The sequence below is a fragment of the Haliotis rubra genome, unplaced genomic scaffold (genome assembly GCF_003918875.1).
Source record: "Haliotis rubra isolate DU_JTF1 unplaced genomic scaffold, ASM391887v1 Scf1037, whole genome shotgun sequence".
NCBI lineage: Eukaryota > Metazoa > Mollusca > Gastropoda > Lepetellida > Haliotidae > Haliotis > Haliotis rubra.
The window spans coordinates 42,296-55,127 of NW_025764934.1; the positions used below are offsets into that span (position 1 = coordinate 42,296).

General features: G+C 43.2%; 1 protein-coding gene across 1 annotated transcript in view; it reads right to left on the reverse strand.

The window, feature by feature from the left end:
- LOC124273795 (centriolin-like) overlaps window positions 1-12,832 on the reverse strand; it is a gene marked incomplete at its 3' end in the record, with an annotated part of 73,757 nt that overhangs the window by 41,181 nt on the left and 19,744 nt on the right. The window contains 10 exon segments of the mRNA XM_046709107.1: window positions 881-1,034; window positions 2,252-2,312; window positions 2,349-2,431; window positions 2,793-2,959; window positions 6,246-6,480; window positions 7,187-7,315; window positions 7,992-8,131; window positions 8,134-8,193; window positions 9,450-9,636; window positions 10,234-10,506. Of these exon segments, the coding sequence (XP_046565063.1) occupies window positions 881-1,034; window positions 2,252-2,312; window positions 2,349-2,431; window positions 2,793-2,959; window positions 6,246-6,480; window positions 7,187-7,315; window positions 7,992-8,131; window positions 8,134-8,193; window positions 9,450-9,636; window positions 10,234-10,506 (1,489 nt within the window).

The window sequence follows — 12,832 nt, forward strand, 5'->3', positions numbered from 1 at the left end:
AATAATAATATTTGAGTGTCTGGGACCCCATCTTGTAGTCCTGGGGCTCCTTTCACGAAGCAACCTTTACTAGGTTAACCTTAACACTCATTCTTTAACACTGCACTAAGGCTATCTTAGTGACTTACGATCACCTTAGTGTTTGGTGAAAGGAGCCCCAGAACTAGTGGTGTTCCGATTAATTGAAATAATCGAAGATTGGTCGCAGTGACCAAACGACCAAGCAATCGATCACAATTTCTCATAATCGAACATAAACGATTTAGGAACTACTGTTTTAGTCTTTGAAAAACTTGACAATGGAACATATCGTTGAAGTGTCAGGGCCGGAAAACATGTTTAATTCTTAGAAAACTCACTTCACTAACTGAAAAGTCATGACTGAATATTTCTCTAAGACTCAAGGAAGTTTATGTTCATGATATATTAGTCATCACTTTAAAGTAGCAAGTTGCATCATGTTATACATATCTGCAATAACAACCTGGATAGGAAAATCTGAAAAATGACGCTAACCAATTTTTTCGATGATAGTTCGTTGGTAAGGAAGCAATCATCAATTGTGAGATTTCAACCAATTCCCAACACTACCCATGACCCCTGAAAATTAAGAGTATGAGTCCCAGGGAGCCTCAAATACAGGACTCAAGGTAAATCCCTGACATGCAGGTAAGGTCCTGGTGGACCATGGATCAAGGTCATGGATCATTGGTGTCACTATTCACAGAGTCAGACCACTCATCAAGTTGAGTGAAACAAACATGGATGACAATGGATCAGTCCTGCCCTGGGATCTACATGGACAAGGATAGAACGAGGTAGAACTGACCGCTAGGACACATGGCTGATAGTCTGGACAGTAGACTTGACCTGAACTCACCTTCATTGAGCTGCTGCTCCAGCTTCTTGATGTCAGACGTTTCCCTGGCAACCGTCTGCAACATGTCTTGAAGCTGGTTCTGCAGCTCGCTGTACACCTGGTTGTCCTCCGAGATCTGCTGCTCCTTGTCAACCATCTCAGCCTTCTTCTTTGGCTGCCATGGCAACAATCGAATCAGTCAGGGATTGATGGATGGAGTTTGATGATGGAGTTTTGTTTTATGTCGTTTTTGGAAATATTCCAGCAATGTGCCTCACAAATTGTACCCATGTGGGGAATTGAACATGGATCTTCAGTGTGACTAGCAAACACTTTAACTACTAGGCTATCTCACTGAATTTCAGGTTCAGGAAAGAGGTTTTAATTCACAACAAGTGTTTGCCACTAATATGGCAATGTCCCCCGCCGCTAAAGAATGGAAAATCTATATTTACTACTTTTTATTTTCTGGTCACATACAAGATGCCTGAAATGACTGGTGTCAACATACTTGAAACATTGGGTGCAATGTTTTATGAGATAATGCCTTTAAAAAGCGGTCAAAATATCGTGGTGACCTTGAAAATAAGGTCAAGGTCACCCAAATTGACTGATGTCTGCATAATCCCCTAATGTAGGCTGTCACCAAATTTCAAGACATTGGGTACAACAGTTCATGAGATATCACGCTAACAAGAGTTTGAAAAAGCGGTCAAAGTGAAGTGGTGACCTTGAAATTAAGGTCAAGGTCACCCAAATCCAACTGGTGTCTGTGTAATCCCCAATGTAGGCTGTCACCAAATTTGAAGACATTGGGTACATTTCATGAGATATTGCGTTAACAGGAGTTTGAAAAGTGGTCAGTGTTCGTGGTGACCTTGAAAATAAGGTCAAGGTCACCCAAATCTGGTGTCTGCGTAATCCCCAATGTAGGCTGTCACTAAATTTGAAGACATTGGGTACAACAGTTCATCAGATATTCGCGTTAACAATAACAACGATGCCTCTGATTGAATAAAAAGTGGGCTAAATGGATGCAACCTCTGATTGAAAAGTACTTGGAAGTTAATGGATGCAGCACTGGGGAAGTTGTCTGTACAAAAGTCAAAAGTCAATGTAAGTAGGCATTTTTAAATCAACCTGTAAACAATTAAACTATGGTCACAAAATAAGGAGAGGCAGTCACTAGAGTATTCAAAATACATGTGGCAATACAACAATGCAACACAGCTGGTTGTCATCAAGGGTCAACTCTGAAACCTTCAATACTGACGTCTCAGTTTGGGCTCTTTCCTTGGCACATACACAGATCATATGGCTACCTTGCAGAGATGTGCGATCTGCTCCTTGAGGCGGCGAGCGTGTTTGAAATAAGTCAGTAAGGCTACTTACAACGCCTGGGTTCCTGGCGCCAAGATGTGCGATCTGCTCCTTGGAGGCGCAATGTAGCAGGCTATACAAGAGCTAACATAGAGATCAGATAACAAGCTTGCCCTTGTTCTCCTGGACCTTCTGTTGGCGGCGGTCGATCTCAGTCTCCATCTGGGTTGCACTGTCACGCATTTCATTTACCTACACAAACCACAATGTGTCATGACATGATGCTAACAACAGATCTAGCAATGTAGCAAGCTCCACAGACGGGATGCTATGTGTCTCATGTGTACAAATGGCTCCACTACTCGTAATGTTCAGGAATTTGCCATAAGGTGTCTACCGGTAACTGTTCCAACAAAAACTTTGGAGCCATATCTTCGATTTCAGTGAATGTCATCATGTGATTTACTGAGACTGATAAAGGCTTTGTCTGTTTCAAAATCTCCAAGACTATTATTATGCCGTCCATTACAAATATATCCACATGGCTGTTTCCTAAGGAAGAGGTTCTATTTTAAGCACGCTGGTAAGATCAGCAACTCCAGGAAGAGCTCACCGACTTCATCTTCTTGGCCAGCTTCTGCCTCATCTTGTATTTGTTGTCCTCACTGAACGGCTCCGGAGTCTTGCGCTCCGACATCTTCTTCAGCTCCTGCGTTGCTTGGACCAGTTTATCCTCTGTGGCGCTAAGATTGGACTGGAGACTTCGCAGCCGATCCTCAGCTGAACAAGATGGTGATGAATCTTACATTAAATGCTCGTATATAGAACTTTTCACAATTACCTAACAACAGACATTTTTTGTCTGTGCCAAAAAGGTTTAATGTGACCATGGCTACCAGCCAAGAACTTGTCTCTTAGCAATCATTTTTAATCAGTATTAGTTTCATTCTATGGAGGAATATTTTCTGAGTTTATGAGACCAAATAGAGGCAGAGAAACACTGACTAGAATAGTAGACAGCCACCAAGGCATGAAGTAGATTTGTGTTCAGCAGATGGTGGTGAGGTTTCCGCTAAGTTTCAATCATGCTTCATCCAGACTATGTTGCCTAGCTACGAAGGTATATCTGATCGCTCCATATATCTCGACTAATACAAGGAGGTATGCACATTAAATGAAACCCCGAGAACAAGAAGGGTTGGTTTCTACGGTAGTCTAAGTTAACGCTCATCACGCACCACACGTGCATTTGTTTCACTGTTCCAACTACTGCGCGTACCCCCTTGTAATACAAACCAATAATAGCGATTTGAAACTATGCTCGTTTGTTAAACAACTTTTATCATAAGTTGAATAAAATTCTGAGATTTAAAAGTTCAGTTGGCAAGGCAAAATCATGAGGATTCGCAATCTTAATTTCACTTTATTTAATTTACTTTTTTGTTTAAAGTGAAATTCATCGGTACGTTTTCACTGCAAACAGACTATAAGTGAGATTATACTACTTTTGGTCTGCTCCTATTTGTGTCATGATGCATATCAAATGAAAGCTCTCTTCCTACTTCTGTTCAGAAATATATAATTTACAAATGTCAGATATCTACATAAATGGTCAGTCTAGAAATAGTGGTAATTACCATTATAAAGAGAAACATTTTGATGTATTTTCACAAAGTTCTAAAAGTGTTGTGACTATCATACTCTACCAAACATCGTCTGCTTATGGCTGTGTTTTGTTATTTTAAAATACACAGTATATATCCACTTAATGTTCATGAGTATGTCAATGTTTCAGTACCATGATTACTTGAAAATATTCATCCATGTTAAATCAGATCTAACATATGACAGTGTCCTTTGAGTAAAACCAGGCCCTCCATTACTGTAGGATTAGTGGAAGTTGTCGCTCTGCAGGCTTGAAGGGAAGAATTTCAGAGCGGTGTACTATTCCTGGGCCCATAAATCAGAGAGGATAAGTTGGATATCATAGAGAGGATATGTCGGATAACGCAGAGAGGATGTGTCGGATAACACAGAGAGGATATGTCGGATAACACAGAGAGGATGTGTTGGATAACACAGAGAGAATATGTCGGATAACACAGAGAGGATGTGTTGGATAACACAGAGGATGTTGGATAACACAGAGAGAGGATGGTGGATAACATTGGTGAGAGGATGTGTCGGATAACACAGAGAGGATATGTCGGATAACACAGAGAGGATGTGTTGGATAACACAGAGAGGATATGTCGGATAACACAGAGAGGATGTGTTGGATAACACAGAGAGGATATGTCGGATAACACAGAGAGGATGTGTTGGATAACACAGAGAGGATATGTCGGATAACACAGAGAGGATGTGTTGGATAACACAGAGAGGATATGTCGGATAACACAGAGAGGATGTGTCGGATAACACAGAGAGGATGTGTTGGATAACACAGAGAGGATATGTCGGATAACACAGAGAGGATATGTCGGATAACACAGAGAGGATGTGTTGGATAACACAGAGAGGATATGTCGGATAACACAGAGAGGATGTGTTGGATAACACAGAGAGGATGTGTTGGATAACACTAGAGAGGATATGTCGGATAACACAGAGAGGATATGTCCGGGATAACACAGAGAGGATGTGTCCGGATAACACGGATATGTCGGATAACACAGAGAGGATGTGTTGGATAACACAGAGAGGATATGTCGGATAACACAGAGAGAGGATGTGTGAGGATAACACAGAGAGGATATGTCAGGATAACACAGAGGGATGTGTCGGATAACACAGAGAGATATGTCGGATAACACAGAGAGGATGTGTGGGATAACACAGAGAGGATATGTAGGATAACACAGAGAGGATGTGTTGGATAACAGAGAGGATGTGTTGGATAACACAGAGAGGATGTGTCGGATAACACAGAGAGGATATGTCCGGATAACACAGAGAGGATGTGTTGGATAACACAGAGAGGATATGTCGGATAACACAGAGGATGATGTTGGATAACACAGAGAGAGGATATGTCAGGATAACACAGAGAGGATGTGTTGGATAACACAGAGAGGATAACACAGAGAGGATGTGTGTAGGATAACACAGAGAGGATGTGTTGGATAACACAGAGAGGATATGTCGGATAACACAGAGGAACACCGGATAACACAGAGAGGATGTGTTGGATAACACAGAGAGGATATGTCCCGGATAACAGAGAGGATGTGTTGGATAACACAGAGAGGATGTGTTGGATAACACAGAGAGGATATGTCAGGATAACACAGAGAGGATATGTCGGATAACACAGAGAGGATGTGTTGGATAACACAGAGGAGGGATATGTCGGATAACACAGAGGATGTGTCAGGATAACACAGAGAGGATATGTCGGATAACACAGAGAGGATGTGTTGGATAACACAGAGAGGATATGTCGGATAACACAGAGAGGATGTGTTGGATAACACAGAGAGGATGTGTTGGATAACACAGAGAGGATATGTCGGATAACACAGAGAGGATATGTCGGATAACACAGAGAGGATGTGTCCGGATACACAGAGAGGATATGTTGGATAACACAGAGAGGATGTGTAGGATAACACAGAGAGAGGATATGTCAGGATAACACAGAGAGGATGTGTTGGATAACACAGAGAGGATATGTCCAGGATAACACAGAGATGATAATAGGATAACACAGAGAGGATATGTACGGATAACACAGAGGAGGATGTGTCGGATAACACAGAGAGGATATGTCGGATAACACAGAGAGGATGTGTTGGATAACTTACAGAGAGGATATGTCGATAATCCAGGGATAACCTACAGAGAGGATGTGTTGGATAACACAGAGAGGATGTGTTGGATAACGCAGAGAGGATGTGTTGGATAACACAGAGAGGATGTGTTGGATAACACAGAGAGGATATGTCGGATAACACAGAGAGGATGTGTTGGATACCACACAGAGGATGTGTTGGATAACGCAGAGAGGATGTGTCGGATAACACAGAGAGGATGTGTTGGATAATACAGAGACGAAAACACCCACCTAGCTGTATCTCCCGCTGTTTGTCTGCAACCTGCGCTGTGATTGCCTGGTGGTACTGCCCCAGCACCTCAGGCCGCTCTGCGGGCGTGGCAGGGGAAGATGCTATAGAGTGTATCTGTATCTTCTGGGGCGTGGCCAGCAGTGACCCCTCCTGGGAATACTGGTTGGCCTTGTAGCGGGCTCGGCCAATGTAGGGGCTCTCACCCAGGAGACCGCTGTCATCCTCATCATCGTCCTGAACAATTTAACATGGAAATGTGAATCATATTGTACAGTTTATTTAATAAAAGTGTATTCACATACGTCAACATGCTCAATACTTCAACATTTTGAAGTGCCTCTGACCATGATCATCCCTGAGCACCTTGTTGATCACCATGAATGCCCTTCCAGATGGAAAAGTTGCAGAAGGGTAATCGGGTAATGGTATGTGTATATAAATAGCAATAGGTCATTACACTGTACCTAATGTGCCAAAAATAGTCATTTGCACTTGTTTATAATTAAAATTGGATTATAGTTTTAAAACTTGCTTGATAAAATTGTAGGATCTACACGGAAATGTTGCATCCATTGCAATAGAGAAGTTGTCTATCCATAAATAATTATAACTTTAAAAGTTGTTCCATACAAGTTATATTTGGATATATGCTGGTAAAAAACTTCTACATCAAATATAAGAGCAATGAAACAGTTAAAAGTCTGCACCCCTGGACGTTTGGGCAGAGGCCTGTGTAATGTACAGGGTGACAAGGTGTCTATTTCCAACATTCACAGCCAAATCTTAACAGGGCAACTGCTGTGAAGAGACATTGGGCATTGGTGACAATAGGAACCACTAGATTGTCTGACAGAGACATACAGGGTACCAGACCATCACTAGAATGGGGAACTCCAAACAGACATCTTACAAAGATATGTGTGACTTTGTAAACACCTACCAAGACCTGAGGGCGAGGGACTTCCCTGAGACTGTCAAACTTGGAGTCTATCTTGTAGAAGGCCAGCTCCTGCTCCAGCTGGTAGTGCTTCTCACACGCCTTGTTTAGCTCTAACATCTTCTTCTTCAGCTGCAAACAGAAAACACACAGGTGAGGTGAGGTGAGGTGAGGTGAGGTGAGGTGAGGTGAGGTGAGGTGAGGTGAGGTGAGGTGAGGTGAAATTGGGTTTTAACGTCGTGCTTAAGAATATTTCGCTCATATGACGACGTGCATGCGTGTGTATGTGTATGTGCGGCCGCTTGTACTAGCCCAGACTTAAGCTGGTTTTATAGTGCTAGCCCACTGAGATACCATGCCGCAGTGAAGCATGAATACCCCACTCAGACACATGATACTGACTCTGAGCCGACCAGTCCTTGATGTACTCATTAATGCCGAGAGCCAGGCAGGGACCAACAAGTACCATATTTTAACGTCTTTTGGTATGACGCGGTCAGGGATCAAACCTGCAACGTTCCGCTCTCCGGGTGGAAGCTCTAACCACTACACCACGGAGGCGGTCAAAAACACACAGAGAACATCAGACTTCTACAGGGCCTATGGAGTAAGCGATTTTACTGCCTCTTTGTACAGAATCACTACATAACTGTAGCTCAAATACAGTGATTCACCTAGCTTAATAACATCTAAAAACATCTTCATGTTATTTGATTGCAGAAAATAACCATGTCATGTTTTGTGGGAAAACCTGAAGTAAGCAGAGTCATATCGATGATCACCCACTGAAGAGGAAGGACATGCTCACCAGGTCATTCTTGACCTGTAGTTCTCTCTGCAGCTCTGACACCTGATCTTGGCGTTCCTTGTCCTTGACCTTCATCTGGTTGGTGGTGACCTCCTGCAGGGACTTCTCCTGTAGCGACTTGTTGTGGCTCTCCTCCAGCAGCGGTTCTTCACCTCCTCCTGCTCCAGCTGCTCTCCTCCACTGTACATGTTCTCCAACTCTCCTGGAAACAGTCACTGTACATGTAGTCGGGAGGGAGGGAGGATGGAGATGAAGGGGGGGAGGAGGGTTTCTCCAACTCTCCTGGAAACAGTCACTGCCAGGTGGGGGAGGGAGGGAGAGGAGGAAGGAAGAGCGGGCTGAAGGAGGGGAGGAACTCCCTTACACCCCCTTACCCGGTTTCTACCTAAACGGTTTCTTACCAGCGGGATGAAGGAGGGGAGGAACTCCCAACTCTTCTGGAAACAGTCACTGTACATGTAGTCAGGAGGGGGGAGGGAGGATGGAGGTGGGGAGTAAACGGTTTCTCCAACTCTCCCTGGAAACAGTCACCAGGGGAGGGGAGGAGGAGGGAGGAAGGAAGACAGGCTGAAGGAGGGGGAGGAACTCTTACACCCCCTTACCTAACGGGCTGGAAGGAGGGGGAGGTTTCTACAGCTTCTCCAACTCCTGGAAACAGTCACTGTACCTGGAAACAGTCACGGGATGAAGGAGGGGAGGTACACTTACCTGTAGTCAGTACAGAGTCAGGGAGCATGGAGGTGGGGAGTGGTGTAGTATTCAGAGGACAAGAGGATGGTGGAGGAAGATGGAAAAGAAGAATGGAACAGCAAGGGAGGGAAGGAAGGAGGGGCAGTAACGTCCACCCTTTTCAGTTGTTTCTCCAGGTTGTAATCAGGAATGATGGAAAAGTAAAAGGAGCAACAAATGATGACCCAGGAGGGAAGGAACTTCTGTAGCAGGAAGTGCCAGTTCGCCTGGAACAGATGGTAGAGGGAAAGGGCGAGGATGGACATAGAAGGACAAGGGAAGGATGTGGACTTGTTTACACTTAATTCAGTCTACTGGATCCACTGACTGACTGAGTTTGGTTTTTACGCCGCTTTTAGCAATATTCCAGCAACATCACGGCGGGGGACACCAGAAATGGGTTTCACACATTGTACCCATGTGGGGATTCGAACCCGTGTCTTCGGATGGACGAGCCAACGCTTTTAACCATTAGGCTACCCCACCGCCCCTACTGGATCCACTCCTGCTCAGTTTCCGTGACCCTATGTAGCTCCTGATATGCAGACCGTATGGTAAAAGTTGTGATGGTCATGCACTGAGGTTGTTAGGGAAATAGGATACCACATAAACAACTGTTATATACTGGAATTGTATATGATCATGATTGTGCCCAAACCCTCATTCTAATAATAATTTTCACAGGAAGTAAAACATTGAGTAGGTCCAATGACAACGCTGGAACGTCACCTTGAGCAAACCTCTGCTGAGCCAGGTCCCGCTCTTGAGCTGTGACATGAACAGCGTCAAGAGTGGCTACAGTGCGCAGGTGGAAGACGATGTACAGCCGGGAGTGTGGCAGCTCTGACAGCGGAGTGCCACTCACGTCGAGCTGTGTGAGGTCAGGGATTGGCTTCAGCTTGGACAGCTCACTGAGCTGAAAGACAATCATAAGTGAGGTGAGCACATGAGAACAAGGAGGCAGATCCAGGGTGGCAGCCTGCAGCGAGCTGTTATCTGAGTGAGTGAGTTGTCTGAGTGAGTGAGTGAGTGAGTGAGTGAGTGAGTGATTGAGTGAGTGAGTGAGTAATCTGAATGAGTTATCTGAGTGAGTTGTTGGAGTGAGTTATCTGAGTGAATTGTTGGAGTGAGTTGTCTGAGTCAGTGAGTGAATTATATGAGTGAGTTACTGAATCGTCTGAGTGAGTTATCTGAGTGAGTGAATTGTCTGAGTGAGTGAGTGAATCGTCTGAGTGAATGAGTGTATTGTCTGAGTGAGTGAGTGAATCGTCTGAGTGAGTTATCTGAGTGAGTTGTCAGAGTGAGTGAGTGAGTGAATTGTCAGTGTGTTGTCTGAGTGGGTTGTCTGAATGAGTGAGTGAGTGAGTGAATTGTCTGAGTGAGTGAGTGAATTGTCTGATTGAGTTGTCTGAGAGAGTGCCTGTCTATGTTTTAGTGACTTGGTGCATGTGAACGCCTGGCATCTGCTTGCTGACATTCTGTAGCCAGCGTTCTCACCACTGATTCAACCTACCGATGCAAGCTGATTATGACCTAGATTAAAGTTGCGAAGAGCTTTGAGTTTCTTGCCGATCCATGGCGGAATGTGCTCAATCTTATTCCAGCTGAGGTTGAGTGTCTGCAGAAAGACCAGGTTTTCGATGCCCTCTATTTTCACTATGGAATTATGTGACAGGTTGAGATCTCGGAGACGCAGCAGCTTGTCCAGTTTCTCCATCTTCTCAATCATGTTGTTGCTGAGGTTGAGGGTGTGAAGCTTCTTCAGCCTCTCCAGGTTCTCAATGTACTGCAACAGTGAATAGTGAACAGTAATGACCAGTACTGCAACAGTGAATAGTGAACAGTAATGACCAGTACTGCAACAGTGAATAGTGAACAGTAATGACCGGTACTGCAACAGTGAATAGTGAACAGTAAATGACATCTGCGGTACTGCAACAGTGAATAGTAAACAGTAATGACCAGTACTGCAACAGTGAATAGTGAACAGTAATGACCAGTACTGCAACAGTGAATAGTGAACAGTAATGACCAGTACTGCAACAGTGAATAGTGAACAGTAATGACCAGTACTGCAACAGTGAATAGTGAACAGTAATGACCAGTACTGCAACAGTGAATAGTGAACAGTAATGACCGGTACTGCAACAGTGAATAGTGAACAGTAATGACCAGTACTGCAACAGTGAATAGTGAACGGTAATGACCAGTACTGCAACAGTGAACAGTAATGACCAGTACTAGAACAGTGAATAGTGAACAGTTATGACCAGTACTGCAACAGTGAATAGTGAACAGTAATGACCAGTACTGCAACAGTGAATAGTGAACAGTAATGACCAGTACTGCAACAGTGAATAGTGAACAGTAATGACCAGTACTAGAACAGTGAATAGTGAACAGTAATGACCAGTACTGCAACAGTGAATAGTGAACAGTAATGACCAGTACTGCAACAGTTAATAGTGAACAGTAATGACCAGTACTGCAACAGTGAATAGTGAACAGTAATGACCAGTACTGCAACAGTGAATAGTGAACAGTAATGACCAGTACTGCAACAGTTAATAGTGAACAGTAATGACCGGTACTGCAACAGTGAATAGTGAACAGTAATGACCAGTACTAGAACAGTGAATAGTGAACAGTAATGACCAGTACTGCAACAGTGAACAGTGAACAGTAATGACCAGTACTAGAACAGTGAATAGTGAACAGTAATGACCAGTACTGCAACAGTGAATAGTGAACAGTAATGACCAGTACTGCAACAGTTAATAGTGAACAGTAATGACCGGTACTGCAACTGTTAATAGTGAACAGTAATGACCAGTACTGCAACAGTGAATAGTGAACAGTAATGACTGGTACTGCAACAGTGAATAGTGAACAGTAATGACCAGTACTGCAACAGTGAATAGTGAACAGTAATGACAGCTACTGAATAGAAGTGAACTTTACTTATCTGACAATACTGAACTGTAATGGACAACACTGAACAGTACCGACCAGTACTGGACAGTTAAAGGGATGCCCTCAGATAATGTCATATAACATATGGTCAGTATAGTATTGAATGACTTCCCATCATAATCAACATTCAAAGATTTGGATAGCTTGAATTATATTTAGATGGAGGCTGTTTTTTAAGGACACTCCCATTTATATCTTTCAAAAACATTGTGTCCAGATATTCAAGCTGGCACTGTTTACAAAATATTGTGAGCTGACACTTGTGTGACCATTCAGTATTTAGTTTAAACCCTTGACATCATGTATGAATAAGTGAAAACATTAGAATAAATTATGTCCTTTTGAATACGTCATCTGAAAGGAGGCAGGTAGTGTCTACAAAACAAGCTCTTTCAGTAAACATCTAGGGGGAGTCACTTTAACAAGCAATTGTACTTTAATATCTAAGTTTGATACTAGCGGACTTCTGCCTATCTCAAACATACAAAATGTTTCTTGCATATTTTGTATCACTAAGTTTGTGATGCATTTATTGCAGATTTGCGTTTTGGGTACCAAGATAAAAAGTAAAACAAAATGGGGATCGTGATGCTGGAACATAGCAAAACCAATTTGCTTGAGGTTGACAGATAATATGTAGAAAAATAAAACATAAAAACAGCTGAATTTGTATAATTTTCTAGGTGACGCTGACTACAGTTTGAACGCAACTCGTAGCAATATTCCAGCAATAACACGGTAGCGGACACCAGAAATGGGCTTCACACATTGTGCCCATGTGGGGAATCGAACTCAGGTCTTCGGCGTGACGAGCGAACACATTAACCATGAGGCTACCCCACCGTCCCAATGTTATGATAAAGTCCAGGAGTAGGCAGCTGAAAAATTTCAAATCGTAGCCTCCCCAGTACTGATTTTGTTTGACACTATTTTCAGTTAGTATGATGTCTTGGGCTCATGAAAAGGCCTGTAATACTCCCAGATTGTGGTATCAGGTTTTTTTTACAGGCAATTATATGTGGTGGGGGTCTGGGGGCATTTTCGTCACATTTGGTTTGCTGCCCGACGACACCTCAAAGTTAATCATTAATAGTTTTACTACTATCAATCTGATCACTTTCATTTTGACTTCTGTGTAC